The following is an 18,058-nucleotide window of genomic DNA, read 5'->3' as shown; positions in this document are numbered from 1 at the left end:
TCTCGTGTGTATCCAAGCTTTCTATTTGTGTTTGTTTTCAGGTATGTAGCACATACACAGCTGTAACTGCACTTTTTTGTCTCATGATGATCGTCCAGTGGACATCCAGGCATGGCATAAGAACCAGTAAAGATAGTGGCTCTCAAGCTTCTTGGTCTTAGACCTCTTTACACTCTTAAAAATTATTGAGGACCCCAAAGAGCTTTTGTTTTTTGGGTTGTATCTACTTATTAGGAATAAAAACTGAAAAAATTTTAAACATTTATGAATTCATTAAAAACTAATAATAAATCCATTACGTGTAAACAAATTTTTGTGAAAAATAGCTATATTTTCTTTTGTTTTCCATTTTCTTTCTCTGAAGAGCATTTATTTTTGTTCCGTCAGGAAGATAAATTATTGACTAATCACCTGAACCAGTGGGCACTGTTTTATATATGCTTTTGCAAATTTCTATAGTATCTAGCTTTATAGAAAGCATCTTGATTTTTATATCTGCTGCATTCAGTCTGCTGTAATATATTGTTTCAGTTGTAGTATATGAAGAAAATTTGGCCTAACATAGATACATGGTTGGAAAAGGTAGGAGTATTTCAATAGCTTTTTCAGAGAATATTGGATATTAATTTTCATTAATATACCAAAACTCAAGTGATTGATTCTTAAAGGTTAGTTGCAATGTGAAATCAGAACCATATCGATGAGCTTGTATACTTGTTATTACTTTGTGCGCTTGTAAGATAATAGGCATGAAAAGGGCAAATGATGTCTTACTCTTAATGTTGTGAAAATAGCATTGAGGTTATGGACCCCCAAAATAGTTCTTGGGGATCACCCCTCCAGCAGGTCCTAAACTGTACTTTGAGAACCACTGACTGAGAGTTTATAGTTACCTACACAGTCTGTCTCCTTGCAGCTGCCTGTAGAAGGTGGTGAGGTGGAAGGGACGGAGAAGCACAGAGGAAGGAACAGACTTGGGTTCAACAGATTTGTCCCAGCTCTGCCTCTTCCCAAAAATGGAATCTTGGGCAAGGTTTTGGCCCGCTCTTAACCCTTGATGTCAGAGTTAGGATTTGAACCTATGTCTTTGAGTTCTATGTTCCAGGTTCTTTCCAATGTTAGTAAGCCCCAAGTCCACTTCCCAGCCCTTGGCGCCCTCAGCACCTCCTCTTTCTTTCTTTGCTGCAGGCTCTAGACATTGCCTGCCTACTCCTTCCCTCTGCCCCCTCTTGCCCCAGCCTGGTTTTGCCATTGAGATAGGTGCCATTCCTGTTTCCTCCTTTCTCATTCTTTCCTCTTGATAGCTAGGCTCCTTCCCCTCTTAGATTTTATCCCGCAAACCTTTACAAGTTGCAAATGGGCTGTCTGTCATTCTTCCGGAGCCTGCTGTCAGTCCATCTGAGCGCACTGGTGCTCAAGTCACTTTTAGGCCCCACCCCAAAATTTGATCTATCACAATACATCTTTGAGTTATTGCAGCTCGAGCGTTTTGACACGATACATTATGGTAATCCATGGCACATAGAGACATTAACACTCCCGACTTTGACAAAATACATTGTGAAGTCTTTGAAGGCACCATTACAATTTATCTTGTCATTCAGGAGGAGACCCAGTTCAGCATTAATGTAGATGAACACAGTGTGGCTTTTGTTTCATTTAATTGCTTGTGACCTTTTTAATTGCTCTTTTAACAAAATACCAAAGGGTTATGTTTCAATTAAATTAACAGTTTGGGACTGTTTTTTTTTTTTTAATATGTTTATTTCTAAGACATTCTGGTTCTCTCTTTTTTCACTTGGAGTAGATAAAAATGTCTTCTCTTGAACAGAAGTGGGTTTTTAAATGTGAAATTAGTATATAGTAATAATTTTAACATGCAAATGGTATAGTGCCGATGTATGTATGGTTGAGTTCACTCGTTTCTGGAAGGGTACAAACAGTAAAGGTATACAGGCAGAGTCTTTGAACTTTTCTAGTCCAGAAACATGCTTTTGGTATGATGCTCTGTTTCAGATGTTTTTTAGATATACAGTGTGTGTTGCATGCACCATTTATTGGGTACTTTTCTTCTGCCTTGTATCATTTTCTTTCTGTTCCTAATACCAAGTCTGTAAGCTCCTGAAGATAGGAACCCTGCCTTATCCTCACCAGTGTGCCTCCATAGTCTAGCGTCCTGCTGGCATGGGGAGAGTAGTTGCAAGTTATATGGCGGACTGATGTATACAAGCACACATGCCCCCTCCAAGTGTGGCACTCCTGAGCCTACTTTGAAAAATGGCTCTGTAACTCTGAGACCAGAAGTTCAGCAGATGACCTACATGGGGGTGGGCAGCACCCCCAGGCGTATTCCTTCCCTCCCTACTCCCCCAGGTGCTGTTGCCCTTCTAATCACAAAAGCAAACACACCTCTCGTCATCTGGGGCAAGGCTCAGAACTTCCCCAAGTATCAGAGGGGCTTAAATCCTCAAATGGGATATGAATTTACACTGTTGGAGAGTAGAAGGTCAATGCAAGAAGCATTAGTGTGTTGAGCCAGCTCCAGCTATATAAGTCTTGAACAAAATTAATATAAGGAAATTGACAAGCCTTGCTGGTTATTCCATAGCTTTAAGACCTTTACTAAAATCCTATCATCTCATCTGCCCATTATTAACATTTCAGCAAAATATAAAGTTTTCATTAATCTCCCACAGCAAATTTAGGAGTGAAAACTGGCACTTGTTTGAGCTTTTAGGACTACATTAGCTGGTGTATTAAACAAAATATGTCATTCTTCAGTAGCTTCTGTAAGAAGCTAAATCAATTTCCAGCCATATTTATGCACCACTTTATCTAAAAGCATCTGAATTATCATTTACAGCTAAGATGCTTTATTAGCAGCTGGCATTGAAATTGCTCAGTAAAAAATTATATGTCACGTTATAGTAATTTTTAAATTGGTTTTAATCCAACATCATAAAATGTAAAACTCTTAAGTGTGGGTTTTTTTTTTTTTTAGTAATTGGCATTTTAGCATAACGAGCTGTTACTCCTTTCCAAATCAAATACCTGCAATATTTAGAAAATACTAATTAGTAAGGAAAACAGAAGTTCTTGAGCTAAGTTGTATCTAATAATGGCATTTTCTCAGATAAGATGGCTTTAACTGATTTTTAAAACATGAAAGGATTTTAATATTTCACCAAAATTCTCCACAACTCTCCGATTGAAAAGGTTCTAAAAATAGAAATAAACATATCTTCATCGTTCTTTTGCAGTAAAGTGTGTATTGGGGAAAGTGAATGATTATTTGAAGCTCTGTAAATTCTAGCCAGCCTCTTGATTTAAGAGATGGACATTACCCAGAAGACAGTATTGCTTGCGATGATGGCACCTCTGTCCAAAATTACAGGTGACCCAAGAAAGGTAGCAAGGTTACTTAATGGCCCTTACAGATGCTGAGTGTAACTCTTCTGATCCTAGCAATGTGATGTTGGTTAAATCACTCAGCCTCTCTGATCTTCACCTTCCTGTGGACATAGGAGCTTGTATTCATCCAGTAAATTTTTATTGAGCACTTGCTTTATCCTGGGCGTGGTAGCACTAGCAGGGTCGAGGCTATAATGGTGAGTAAAGCAGTCACTCTGCCTGCCCTCTTGGGGCAGAGACAGATAATGACTAGCAGTGACTGCATTGTGCAGGAAATTGGTGGGTGCAGTGGCAAAAGGAGCTGTACTAGACTTGGGGGCCCGGGGTCAGGGAAGCTTTCCCTGGAGTGTCACTTGAGCTAACCTCCAGGAGACCTGGAGAAATAGGTCAGGAGAGAGTGGAGTGGAGAGAAGGCAAAGAGGACAATATGCACAGATGCTCACAGATGGGGCCATATCACAGGCATTCAGTGAGTAGCCCACTAAGTGTGAGACTGCATCTTCATGGTGGGGAGAGCATTATTATAGGGCTAGAGTTATTTTAGCTGGGAATAATTGCAGTGTTTGGAAAGCAAGTGTACAATTCCTAATAAAAGAATTCAATGTAAAGGCATCAGAAACCAACTTTGATTTAAAAGCGTACCCTGTAAGCAATAACTGTGGGAAGGAAAAGTGTGTAATTGTCAGGCTGCCAGTTGTATAACAGAATTGTCCCATTTTACACCCAAATCTAGGGTTTTCCATATCTCCAGCTCTGTCCCAAGGAGTTCTCCCTGGATTTCCCTGTGGTCCATCTCTGGGTGTTCTACTCAGCAAAGCTTAGGGCACCCTGCTCTGGTTGGCCTCTGCTATACAGGTCCCACTGGTGAATGGCACCAGCAGCTGCACCTTCAGAAGACCCCATTTTAAACTCTGGGGGACAGGAGATAATTTAGCTTTGCTTAGTGTGGCCCTGGGCACATGAGTCTACTTCCCAAAGCCTCAGATTCCTCATCTGTACCTGACAGTACCCACCAGGTTGTCATGAGGCTTAAGTGCATGTGTAAAGTGCTTAGCACCATGCCTGATGTATAGTAAGCAGTCGTACACACTGGTTCTTTATGTATTGTATTGTATTGTATTGTATTGTATTTCATCTTCTTTATTTAGCAGAATTTAGCAAGAGCATACCAGCTGCCTGTACTGCTTGCAGAAGATACAGAGATGAATGAGGAACTTTACTATCAAAAAGCTTCCAGATTAGGCCAGACCAACCACTCAGCAATTTTAGTGCAAGGCTGAATGTGGTCCTCTATGACAGTAGAATAAAAATAATTATGACTGCTGTTTGTTAAGTGTATTATGTGTTAGAGTCTTTAAATACATTTTGGCATTCTGTGCATAATAAAAAACTGGGGTTCAGAAAGACAGAGTCACTTGCCTAAGATCATATAGCAAGTTAGAGGCGGAGCTAGAAATTGAATCCTGGTCTGTCTGGCTCCGGGGTCCAGTATAAACCAACCACTATGGAATTCAGGAGGTGGGGTTTGAGCTGCCCTGGGTGGAGTTTTGACAAGTATAGGGTAAGATTGGAAGAGGTGTTCTAGGCCACCACATGAGCAAAAGCCCAAAAGTAGAAAAACCTGGACTTGTGTGCAGTCTGAGGAGTTTGAGAGGAGCTGCAAAAACGTATGGATGAGAAATGACAAGTAAAATTGAAAAATTATGTTTCAGCCAGATTATGGACAGCCTTGATTGCTTGGCTGGAAACAGTGCCTCATTCAGGAGGCCATGCAAAACCAGGGAAGATTTTTGAGCACCAGCCTTCTTATTTGTCCCCAGTATCACATATCAGAGTACTGAGCACGCACAAAGCTCTCACTGAATATTGAATGAGTGAATAAATGATCAAAGCTTTAGAAAGCCGTATGAATCAGAAAGTCCTGTGGTGGCTGGATTGCAGAGAGTGCCTGGTGGCCAGAAGGCCGGTGAGGAGACTGTTACAGCCATCCGAGCAGGAGCAGGCTCGTGCCTGTACCAGTGGAGACTGGGGCGCAAGACAGGAAGCTGATGAACAGTTTGAGAATCTTGGAAAGCACGAGAATTCTTCAAGAGCATGGGTTACTTTTATGATCAGAAAAATTATTATTAGGAAAAGAAACAAGAAGTGTGACCACCCATGCTTTTGTGGTTTCAGCTTACTCTCGTGGAGATGGAGAGCTTCTGGCAAGCAGCAGTTTTTCTATCCTTGTGTATCCCTGCTGCCCAGCCAAGGGCCTGCCATAGCATAGGCAGTGTTTGTGGAATTAATTGTGGAATGATGAATATGCTACCATTCTCTGTGTACTGGAATGGCATTATTAAGTCATCGCTCAGCCTTTTCTTCTCCAAATTAAATAGCCCATATTATTTTAATTTATCCCAAAGCATTTTAAGCAGACACCATTTGCCAAGCCTCATGTATCTTTATGTGTTAAACTGCTTTTTCCTCCCCAGGTTCAAGGGCAGACGGAGTTTTTGAGGAGGATTCACAGATTGACATAGCTACAGTACAGGATATGCTTAGCAGCCACCATTACAAGTCATTCAAAGTCAGCATGATCCACAGACTCCGATTCACAACCGATGTCCAGTTAGGTAAGTGCCTGAACCGGTGATGGACCAGACCCTTTGTATCAGTGGTCAGCGTAGAAACAGGGAAAGAAACAACATCCGACTTTTATGTGACCTGAATGACTAATGGTAATTTGTTTTCAGAGAAAATGTTTAAACAGTGAAATAGAAAGTGCCTCCTTTTCCCCACCTGAGTGCTCTGTCTTGTCTTCTTTTTTATGAAGCAGAAGATTAGAAATAGAACTAACTTGAGACTCTTTTCAAACTGATTGACTTCTGTGAAGTTCCATAATTCTTATCATTCTGTAATTCTCTTACATGCTCTCCTTAGAACTGCTGGCAGCTTTGCCACTTGCCTTTTTTTGCTCAGGTGAATTCATTGCTTATTCATTCATGCCTTTATTCAGGAAGCTTTTTAATGATCTCAGAAGTTATATTTGGATCCTCACCAAATAATCCAGAATTAACTTTCAATTAATATTTGGGATTAATTTGTTCCAATTAAGTGCTAAATTTCTGTTTTGACTTACACATAACAGGAGTAGAAAAAGTGTCATAGTAGTCAATATTACGTCATCATCATCATCACGGCTGTCATTTATAGGTACCTGCTGTGTAGTAGGCCCTGTGCTAAGTGCTTTACATACACTACTGAACTACCTAAAAGGTAGGTATTTGTACCTTCCCCATCTAGCAACGAAGGTAAATGAGGTGCCAGAGAGGTGACACCTCATGCCCAAGCTTACACAGCGGGTAGGTGGTAGTGTCGGGAGCAGAACGCTGGTCTGGCCAACTTAAGTGCACCTGCTCCCTAAGAAAGGACACTGGGAGGAGTGGGAAGCAGTTATGGATGCCAGGCTTAGGGAGCTGACCTATTCCCTGGCTCTGCCACCTGCCTCTGCCACACTGTCCCTTCCCAGGCCCTGTCTGCTTGTGTGTAAAGGGAGGAAGTTTGCACTCCAACTCTGAGGCCCGCTGATTATAGGTTCTCACAAATACTCTGTATGTGTCTCATAATAAAGTCTTTTACAATGTCGGTGTTAGTCTGGCTAATTTGTAATAAGCCTCAAAAATCTCTTCAAATTAAAAAAAAAAAAAAAAAAAAAAAACAACTCTTCAAATATTCCTCCCCAGCCTGACTGACTGGAGCTTGAAGCACGCTGACAGTACCGCCGAGTAAGTCCAAGAGGGGCACCAGACTCAGAAGCTCTGAGTCGTGGCTTTGCCAGTAGCCAGCTGCATTAGGCAAGTGCGTTCATCCTGCCGAGCCTCAATTCTGGTCTAAGTGGGAATATCAGTAGCACCAGCTTCTTCAGACTGCCTTGGGGAGCAAGTCAGATTGGCCATGTGAAGCACTTAGCACAGGGCCTGGCGGGTGGCAGACTTCCTGTAAATGAGAGCTGTTAGTGGAACGTGCAGAGGACAGACTCTGGAGCTAGAAGCCGGGGTTCAAACCCTGGCTCATTTATTAGCTGCATCACCACAGGCAAATGGTTCAGAGCCTCAGTTTCCTCATTGGCAAAGCGGAAACAATAGTACCTATCTCATAGATGCGGTGCTTCTGGGCACGAGATGTCATCACGCGTGCAGAATACTTAGGAAGGCACCTGGCGTGGAGCGAGGCCTCGGGAAACACCAGCTGCTAGGATGATGGTGATTCTAACAAACTAACTGGATGAATTAGCACCCAGGAACTTTGAACCAAACCGTAGAACCCACCTTTTTTTCCCCTTTCTGGACCTGTTTCAGCCTCCTCACAAAAACAAACAAACAAAAGGCTGAATATCTAAAATGGGGAAAAAATGCTTATTTTATAATGTTGATTCTTAAAACATAAAAATCTTTGGTGTCTTTCTTCCTGGGGCTGCTTTTCCTGGTTCTTCTCATTGAAATAAAAATAGTGAGGCTGCCCAAAAAGAAGCCAGATTCAAAAAAAGGGGAAAAGGTCCCTACTGTGTTATTCCGCTATATAATATTCAAAAACCGTGTTTGTGCTATAGTGGTGAATGTAACTCCTTCCAAAAATACACAGTAACCTATTGTGTAGAAGTAATGGCGGTGGTTATCCAGGGGGAGAGGAGGCTGGAGTGACTGCAGGAAAGTCTTGGGACGCTGGTACGGTTTCGTTTCTTGATCTGGGCACTGATTACGTGAGTGTGTAGACTTTGTGGAAAAATCAAGTTATAGATACTCTTAGGACTCATGCGCTTTCTGTTGCATATTTCTAATAAAACTTTACTGAAATAAGAATTCTATTCAGACGTCTAGTTTGTGTTTGCTGCAGTACCTTCCCAGTAACAAAGGAGTGAGTCTAATTTTAAGAAACCCAGTAAGTAGCCCAACTGCAGCCAGGGTACAAGGCAGGGATTTTCACAGGTGAACATCATCAGTAAGTCCACAGATTCTCAAGGTAAAAAAGCAGTGCTTTGGAAAGATAACCAAGATCGTGGTCTTCTTTCCCACACATATGTCCCACGGCAAAAAAGCCAAACTTTAATTCATCAGATTCTGACATGTATATTCACTTAAAGGAAAAGGCCCACAAAAGGATCTGTGGGAAGAGCCCTAATCTGTAGTCAGGACTGGGTTACCTGCAGTGTCACCTTGGACAAGTCCCTTCTCTTTTCAGTCTTAGTTTTTATCATCTATAGAATGGGAGTTATAACATTTACCTTTCAAGGTAGAAAAAAAAAGTTGTCTGGCATTTAGAAGCTCTATTCTGAATAGAGGCTCCTCTTAGCGTTGCTGTTATTGTCACTGTTACCTATTTTGCTTGTAGCTGTCTTAGTCTACCATCTTGAAGTTAACCACATCAGTCAGTTTAGGTAGTGGCTCTATTGGCCAAGTTTCACTTGTAGCTGCAGTGGAGGAGACTTGTCAGGTAGAAATGGATGATGATAGTGGTGCAGATATCTCTCCCTAGAGCAGTAGCTCTCAGAAGTGTGACTAGAGGCCCGGTCCCAATCACCTCTGGATGTTTCCAGTGGTACCCATGGCACCCTCTGGTGGAGAGACATGGCTCCAAGGAGCTTCTAAACAGTCAGACGTTGCCAGAATATTAGTTTCAATTATGAATCTAAGCTCAATCTTTAGGATTATAAGCAGAAATTTCATTAATTAGTCCTAAGGAATTTTGTGACAGTCACAGAAACTGTGCCCATGAGTATTAAACCATGCGGTGAATAAATTAAGCTCATTTCCTGTTGCCGTGTAGACGAGTTCCATATGTAACCCCCTCTCTGTATTAGACCCCCTCTCCCTCCTTGCAAAGCAGGTAACACCCTTTCATTTTCACAGTAACAACAACAAAGACGTACAGAGTGATCCAGGAATTCTTTCTTTCCGAAACTGTATCTACTGTAAAGGACAGGGCAGCAAACAGCAGACCTTTTATGAGCATTTGAGTGAGCAGCTGGATTTTGAGATCAGTAAATAATTTATTTTATTTCAACTGACTAGCCAGGTGCTTCAGATCTTCCTGACACTGATGGATGGTCTCCTCCACTCATCCATCCTGTGTCAGTCAGAGCAGAGATTTCACTTGCCCCCTGTGGCAAGTTCTTCTAAGTGGTAAGTGTCTGTGTGCGGCATTTCCCCAGCAGCCCTGCTGATTCCACAGAAAACTGCCTGTCCGCTCTGAGTCAGTGGTACGTAGGAGCACACAGCAGCGGCAGCGAGCAGAATTCCCAAGCTCCGCGGGGCCATCACAGCTGCTTGCCTCCTGATCGGGCAGTCGTGGCCCATGCTCCCATTTTACCATCTGCCATCTGCTTCTGAGAAAGTCAGGTGAGGAGGGACTCCAACTTGGATCTGCAAGACCCAGACTTAAACTGATTTTCCACCAGACTTTTCAGTGATTGAAAAACTTTACTGGAGTCCGTCAGTGAAACTTACGGCAAAGACCTGATCTTTTTAAATAACATTAACATGAAGAATTATAATTTTTTGAAGTAGTTATTTATCAAGTGCTTGTTGCTATGTGCCAGGCACTTTACTGATCACTCTTATATTCTTATCTCCTGTAATCATATTGCTATTATTGGATAGTACTGATATTATCTCCATTTTTTTATATGAGGAAACTAGGATATAGGGAACAATTACTTGTTAAGTAATGAAGCTGGGATCAGAACCCAAGACTGCCTAAGGCTGAGTCCTGCACCTAACTATCGTATTACGCGTTGAATGCAAATTATCATTGCACTAATGCTCTATAGTTCTAGGACAATTTGTGGTATGCGGCGAACTTTCACCCCATCACCTTATTTAATCCACGTAGAACATTGATTACATTATTACTCCCATTTCATGACTCAGAAAAACAAGGCTTGGAGGAATAAGTGAAGTAATGTGATGTTCAGAGGGATTTTAGTGCTGACTGGCACACAGCTATTACTTAATAAGCACTAACTTTCTTTCCCTCCCTCCCAGCCATCAGGATATCCAGTGGGATGTCCAGTCCCAATAACAGAACTGGGACTGAAGCCCAGTCCCGTCCAACAAACCCAATCCATCAAGCCGTGGATGCCTCAGTCATTAATAACTTGCCTTCGCAAAGGAAGTGATTACTTGTTGTTGGCCAGTTCCAAAACTTCTGCACACCCTCACTCTTCTCCCTGCCCTAGCATCTGGAGGTCAGTGTCAGTGTAGCACGTGTGCTGCTGTTCCATCCTCCAGTTGCGTTGTCAGTCACCGCACTTCTTCCCTGTGGGCCCAGACCTGACCTCAGAACCCTTTCTAACACAGCCCTGTAAGCAATCCCTAGCAGTCAGCTGAAGTTGGTTCTTAAGTTGAAGTCTATTCACCATCCCTGCTCTGTCAGCCTGAAGAGTTTAGCACACAAAACCATCATGCCTAACCATTCCGTTATTTCTCAGAAACATTCTTGGTTGAGCTTGTACCAAGTTGAGGTCATTTCCATTAACGTGGTCTCCCGTGTATCTGATCCTGTGTGTCTGGCCATGGGATCAGGCACTAGGACATGTGTGCTGCCCAAACATGCCAAGACTGACAGCTTGAAGTGGGTTTGGAGAAAAGCAAACTGAAAGGGTCAGAAGGTGAATGCCAGCCACCATCTAGGAAGCCCATAGTACCCTATCAGTAAGTATTCATTGGCTGCCTGGTGGAAGCTGAATTATGATGCACTAGCCAAGGGGCTGCCAGAAACCCATACAAGAAACAAAGCAGAGAGGACCGAGATACCACCATTGTATACCTCTTATTTACACAGTACGTTAGAGCAGTGATTGCAACCCTGACTGTGTATCAGAATCACCAAGTCCCTGACCTCATCCCAGACCCGCTAGCTCAGAATCTCCCCTTAATTGTGTGGCTTGGGAAATACAGCCTCTCGGTATCCAAAGGACTTTCTTGCCCCTTATCTCTTTGTCCAAGGCTTGTTTTTACTGACTGGGCAGGTCAGCCTGGCTTCCTCAATACAGGGCCTCAGGCTGAGAAGTGCTTTGATAGTTGTGCCACTGTGCCAACTTGATGCCTTCGCCTTGTCATTTCTCAGGACAGACCTTCCCCACGGCACCAGCGGTTTAGGTTCCTGCATCTGTACTATCCCGTGAAGCCCGTCGGTGTCATAATTGCACATATAACCTAACATCATTCCGTAGAAGATACACAGATTCTCTGTAGGATTTACAGATAAAGACTGTATCCTAAGATAATCTTGCTGGAAGGTTCCATGGTTACCGCCACCGTCTCTTCATCAAACAATCCATATGTATAATCCGAACACTTGTGATCCTAGTATCAAGTACAATAGCACATATCAGAGAGAAGGCAGAGAGGTTTCATCTCATCAGCTGACTCCAGTCAAGTTTGTAATGGCTGCCCCGAGCATTATGCTGACGCAGCATCTGGAGCTGCGTCTGAGGGCAACGTGGAGAAACTCTGTGATTGATTAAAAATGCCTGCCCTGGGCCCGAGCATGATGAGAGGCAGCATATTTGCCATCTATTGTCTTCCCTGGTTTATCTGTCCTATTGCAGGTATTATTTAACCCCCTAGTCAATACGTACAAGCCAGCACTCAAGGAAGACTTCATTACAGTGCCGTTTCTTGATATACAATATGCAGACTTAAGAAGCACATCAACACAAGACTAAGTGAATGAAAGCAAACAGATGTGACCTGCACCTTTTTTTTCCCCTCTCACTCTGGTGCTCTGTGTGGCTCTCTGTGAATAAAATACTTGCCCCTGTTATGTTCCAGTTCAAGTACCTATGGAGTATAGTTCGAGTAATTACATAATCTGGACATGCGGGTTCTTAGCAGGTGGATGGATTTTCCCTCTGTATTTCTGTTTCATTTTCTTACTGATACTAAGGAGATACCCTCCTCCATTCAGATGCACGAAAATGATCATGAGAGACATCCATCACACTTAGCTCCAGAATCCCTGGGTCCACTGAGTAATTTGAGGATGGCAATTCTAACATCACATGATTGTTCTGTCCCTGTTGTGACAACATTTTCTGAACCAAAATTTGGAATAGAACTTAACAAGTTCTAATGAGCTTATGAGATAGCAGAACAAATACTACCAAGATTGCCTCCAGAATTTTTTTTTTAACGACATTAGTGCTTAATGCAGTGATTGGGTTGAAAGAAAATCCCCTGATAGGGAGTGTCAGAAACTCAGGATTTTTCCTAACTATGTACCTTACTCTAATTCCCTGCTCCCAGATCTACCCTTTTGAGAACACCTGTTGAAAAACCCAGGGTTACTATTGACAGCACACTGGGTTCCTCAGATGGTTGAGAAAGCCTTGAGAATTGGAAAAGTTGAGAGCCACCAGCATAAAGAAATTCATGAGGATAGGATAAGGGAGTGGCCATCAAGGTTCTGTATTCCTTTTAGCATGCCCTCACCCTTGGCACTTGAGCTCCAACGGTGTACCAGGGCCTGGACGTGAGGAAGATCTGGTCTTTCCCCCACTCTACACCTGGTATCATAAATTCTCTTAGGAAATGGCGTACTGCTTCCCAACCTGACACTGTAAGCTCACCTGAAATATCTGTTTACCGGGAGAATATTAGTTTGGGAAACTTACTCCCCTAATACACAATCGTTGTAAGTGCCTTCTTTACAGACAGAGCTTAGTCCTCATCCGGGGTCAGGTGTTACTGAGTGAAAGGTCCCACGTCTCATTCGACAAGCTCCACCCTCATGCTGAGCTCTGTGCTGAGTTTGGCTGTACATTCACGGTCTCGTTCATGTTCAGGCCACCCCTTAGTTTTCATTCCAAGGATAATGGCCTAGTCAGGTACACTCAGACTTGTCACTGAATCCCTAACTGACCACACATTGGAATTGGCAGCTCTTAGCTGTGGTTCCCAAAAAGTTTCAGATGGTTAGCCTTTGAACGGAACCAGTGATTCGGGGGTCCAGTACCCCACTTGATCGCAAGAATGTAAGGCTCGACTGGGTCTCATTATAGTTGTGGCCTAAATATGGTATTGTCATCTATTTTGGGTCCCTAAGGGAGACGTTGCTTTTCATACTGTAATGCATTTGATCACGATGTGAATATACCCACTATATAAACTTAATGCATTGAGACAGGAGAGCTGGTCTGTTTAAACCCTGCCTGATAGTCTGGGGATATGAATTATGGGTACAGCTCTGTCATTAATGGGTGACATCAGACAAGTCATATCCCCACCCTGAGCCTCAATTTCTTCATATGGAGAATGTAAGCCCCAGACTAGGTGATCTCTGAGGTCTCATTAAGCCCAAACAGCCTTTGTATCTGATCCTGTGTGTAAATTCAGAAAGTTTCAAAGACTTCCGTGACTGCTCTGTGGATGCTATCGATTGGTTGTGTGGATTCAGCACAATCCACTCCAGCAAAGAGTTGTTCAGTGGCACTCCCAGGGGCTTTTCCAGGCTTTCATAGGCTCTAGGTAACCTGAAGACAAGAGGATTGTAGAATTATATAAAAAGCTACTCCAGGACTTAACAACAGTGGAGCTTTTCTAGTCTTAGATTCAGAGTTGTAGGAAATTGATGAATGAACCACAGCTCATGATGTCTGAGCAAATAAATAATAACTCAGGAAATACACTGAGACACGGAATATTAAATGCCCTAATTTTTGCTGAATTGGTGTTTTAGCTTCTTAGAAGGACATTTTAAATGTGCCCTAGGGGAGGTTGTGCCTCCTGAGAGTCAGGCATGTGCCTGTGGGACAGTGGGAAGCGGTAAACTGGTCAGGACACACACTAGAGTTGATCATCTAGACCTGGGCTTCAGCTCAGCTTTGCCATTTACTGACTTGATTGACCCCGCGTAAGTACGTCATTTCACCTTTGTGCCCTTCATCTCTAATAACCTTACTAATAACTGATTGAGCCCATAATTATGTGCCAGGCACTCTGCTGAGTTTTTTACATGCTTGTGTCAGCCCATCTTCATGACATCCTGGAAGCTGGTACTTTTTGTTACCCCCTTTTACAGAGGAGGAGGCTCAGGCTTACTAGGGGAGAAGTACATTCACCCAGGATAACAAGAGTGGGAACGTGCTGCCAAAAGCAAGATCTCCAAACTAATGACCTAGAGACCTTGGAGGTGGTCGGGGGCAGGGGGGTCCCCTAATACAAGTGTTTCCACAGCTCCAGATGTGAGAACAGTCTTTCTGATGTCAAATTGAACTACTCCTGGAGATTGTGGGGAAGAAGTATGGCCAATGACACTTGGTGACGGGAGATTACTACAAGGATGCATCGTGTTAGGGTATTGGTCTCCCCAGCTGGACGTTCATTCTGGATCCTGGTGCTTCCAAAGCTGGGATGTAGAGCAAGTCCCAGAGATAATACCCCCAGACTAGGGCCAGGCAGGTCCCTTGTTCACATCCCTCCTGGGGCTCCCTGAGCTCCCTGTCCAGACCCTCATTGTTGGGTCTGTGTCACATCTCTTAACCCAGTGCCTAACCCCTGATAATGTCATGAGAAGTAATAGTATAGGTCACCAGCGATGTACTAAGCACTATTCCAAGCACTTTATAAGTCTTATTTCATCATCACAAAAGCCCAAGAGATAAATTCTGTTATCATCACCATTTTACAGTACCTTGCCCAAAGTCAGTCACATGGTTAGGAACTAAGAAAACTGCTACCATCCCTAACCTCTCTGCACTACTGCCTTCCTGATTAGAAGGTGGGAAGCTCTCAGTAAGTCGCTCTACACAACAGGACCCAGCGCAGGGGCTGCCCAGAGTAGGTACCCAGTCTGTTAGCAGAAGATGATATACATGCCAATTTCCTTTTATGGAAATCTGGTTAAAGTGGATGAGGGTCTCCTTGTGATGACTCTAAAGCCTTGGACAAACAGTTTCCCCAGAGAGCTGTATATACATTAGAGTTGCATTTTTTGTTTATGTTGAGCTGTCTTGTTAGGGAAGGATTTATATGCTGGCATTGACATAGGACAGCAATCAGGCATTGTTTTCTGCCTTTGACAGTTGGCGTGATAGTTTGCTTCCAGTGAAGTTTGACTCACTGTATCTGGAAGCTGTCAGAAGTAGGAGCATGAAAAGGTCATGACGGATGGCCATGGATAAGTGGGTAGGGGAGGAGAGCTGGTAAAAGAAGACAAGTGGCTTCCCTTATTTCTGAGGGAAGGGGCTGACCCTGTCCACTTCAGGCCAGCCCTCATGCTGTCTTCCTCTCTTCCCACAGCTGGTCGGGTGGAGCCTGCCAGGCACGGTTTGTCGGGGTGGCCCCAGGGTGGCCATAATGCCGCCACGGGAGCCCTTCCCAGCGGCTCAGCCACTTCGATGCTTGAGGGCTGCTAGGTGGAAGTAGTCTTCATTTAGGGCTGCTTTCATGATTAGCAGTCACAGGATTCAACATACTCCCTTCCCCACACTGTAAAAGTTGGGAAAGGTACTGAATCCTGAAGTAGAAACCAAGAAAATGTCAGCTCCTAAAATGATGTTTGTTTTTATTTTGGGTGAAATTTCTGTTTTGGAAAAATACAGAAAAGGAAAGGATGTAATCCTGCTAGCCAGAATTGACCACTGTTACCAGTTTGAAGCATATCCGTTAGATCTCCTTTCTATAAATATTTTTCCTGTCCTTTTCACTTAGCTTCACAAGAATTTTTCCAAATCAAAGCTTTTCTCATACGCAGTTTTTCATGGTTGTGTTGTATTCCACCGTGGTTGGATTAACTGCTCCTCTGTTGGCCATTTAAGTTGAAGAAATGTTAACTTAACAAACCAACTTCCCTTGTTTTCTTGGACGTATGTTTATAATTTGAATTACTTAAAAACAGTGCCTGAGTGACACTTTAAGGAGCACGCCTGTCTTTCCTTTGGGACTTTACACAAAAGCTTTAGCCAAGGACATTAACCATGCTCAGTGGTCATGCAGAAGAATATTGGTAGGATTTCATGCTCCGGTTTTCCATATCTGAACAAAAATAGGTGTGTGTTTATTGGCACATTTGAATGTTTATTTGTTCCTTGGTAAAAATTGAAAGAGGATATTAAAGACTAGTTAAGCAGAATTCCTCATTATGTCTGGACCCAACTGAATGAGGCTGTGCAGAGCAGTGGGAAGTACCATACTTGGGAACCAGGTAGCCCTGGGCTTAAAAGCTCCCCAACCTTGGACAAGCACCTTCACCCCTCCTAGGGCATGTTATATAGAACACCTAGCACAGTTCTTGAAGAATAGCATAGTGGCTGAGAAGACAGATTCTGGAGCCACATTTCCCGGCTTTCTCCCAATTCTAGCTTTGCCGCTTTTTAGCTGTGTGGTCTTGGGCAAGTTACTTAACCTCCCTATGCTTCAGTTTTCTCATCTATAAAATAGGGGTAAATATAGTAACCAATGGGATAAGGGTGTCCTGAGATTTGAATCAATGCACACAAAGGATTTCTAACCATGCTAACATGTATTTGGTGCCAGGTAATGTTCACCCCTCTTCGCCCCTGGCCTGGACTGTGGTGCCAGCCTCCTCATAGGTCTCCTCTCCACCAGCCTGCTTCCTCCTTCCAACCAAGAAGGACACCTTGACTTCCAGGGCAGGGACAGAAGAGGTCTCTGTTAGCTTCCAGGCTAGGTTCTGGGGACTCTCTTCAGCAGCGGGTTCTGGGTACGTTCAGGAGAATGGGCTCCACGGCTAGACTGCCTCAGGCCCTCCTGAACTGGAAGCAGAGGGTTGTCACTTGTGCAGCAAGAACAGATCAGCTCCTGTGGGCTGTGTGCCCTGCTTTAAGAAGCTGAGACTCATGCACATCTCAAGTAGGGTGAGATTATTTAATGTACAAAAGGATTGTTCCCATCAGGAAAGATCCCCCTACAGGTTCCTTTAAATAGTGACTCCTCTAGGCAGGCAAGTGTTTTACAGATCATTAACTACTTGACTGAAAGCCTGCAGGGCAGAGAAACTTAAAACTCAAGTGTTGGGAGCTCCTGCCAATTACAGATCAATCCAAAATGAATATAAAGTATCTCTGGAACTAGAAGTCAGTGGGAAAATGTGATTTGATTCAGAAAAAATCTGATTTACAGGCAAGTTTTTTGGAACACACCAGTTGTTTAAATGGTGTTCCACCTGCCTGCCCATCTTGAACCTAACGCATTCATCTCCCACATCTTCATCCCCAAACGCCAGAATTGGGGTTCCCCTCTGCGAACAGTGACTGCACAGTAACCCCCGGAAAGGGCGTCATTGGGAAGGCGCTCTTGTGGCCGTGCAGAGCGCAGGCAACTGATGCCAAGATATAGCCTGAAATGGATGAACTCTACAGTAACAATTTGCAGATAAAAATAATAGAAGTTAAAGTGTACTTTACATGATAAAAGAAAGATGAAAGAGGACGAGAGTCTGTTACATCTGAGATGGTTACAAGAGTCCTGCTTTGTGAAGTAGGCTCTGTTGGAAAGATTGATGCCATGGGGAGTGACCTTGGCTTGGAGCAGGAGCTGGTGATGTATGTATGAGCATCCCTCTGCTAAATGGACCCAGATTTGTAGCACTAATATACATGGGAGCCCAGAACCAAACTCAGCACGGCAATAAATCAACAGCCACT

General features: G+C 43.3%; 1 protein-coding gene across 9 annotated transcripts in view; it reads left to right on the top strand.

Annotated features, from left to right (window-relative positions):
* The window catches only part of MAPKAP1 (MAPK associated protein 1), a 235,598-nt gene that overhangs the window by 186,822 nt on the left and 30,718 nt on the right, over nt 1–18,058 (top strand). For all 9 annotated transcript variants that reach the window (XR_005835250.1, XM_040631891.1, XM_008698765.2 and 6 more), the window contains one exon: nt 5,886–6,026. Coding sequence is in view for 8 of the 9 variants with exons in the window: in XM_040631891.1 (XP_040487825.1) it covers nt 5,886–6,026 (141 nt within the window). In the remaining variant the exon portion in view is untranslated. The remainder of the gene's footprint in view (nt 1–5,885; nt 6,027–18,058) is intronic.

Source organism: Ursus maritimus, unplaced genomic scaffold (genome assembly GCF_017311325.1).
Source record: "Ursus maritimus isolate PB19 unplaced genomic scaffold, ASM1731132v1 scaffold_17, whole genome shotgun sequence".
NCBI classification, from domain to species: Eukaryota; Metazoa; Chordata; class Mammalia; order Carnivora; family Ursidae; genus Ursus; species Ursus maritimus.
The sequence above is the reverse complement of the archived record's forward strand: the minus strand, read 5'-3'. Positions and strand labels throughout refer to the sequence as shown.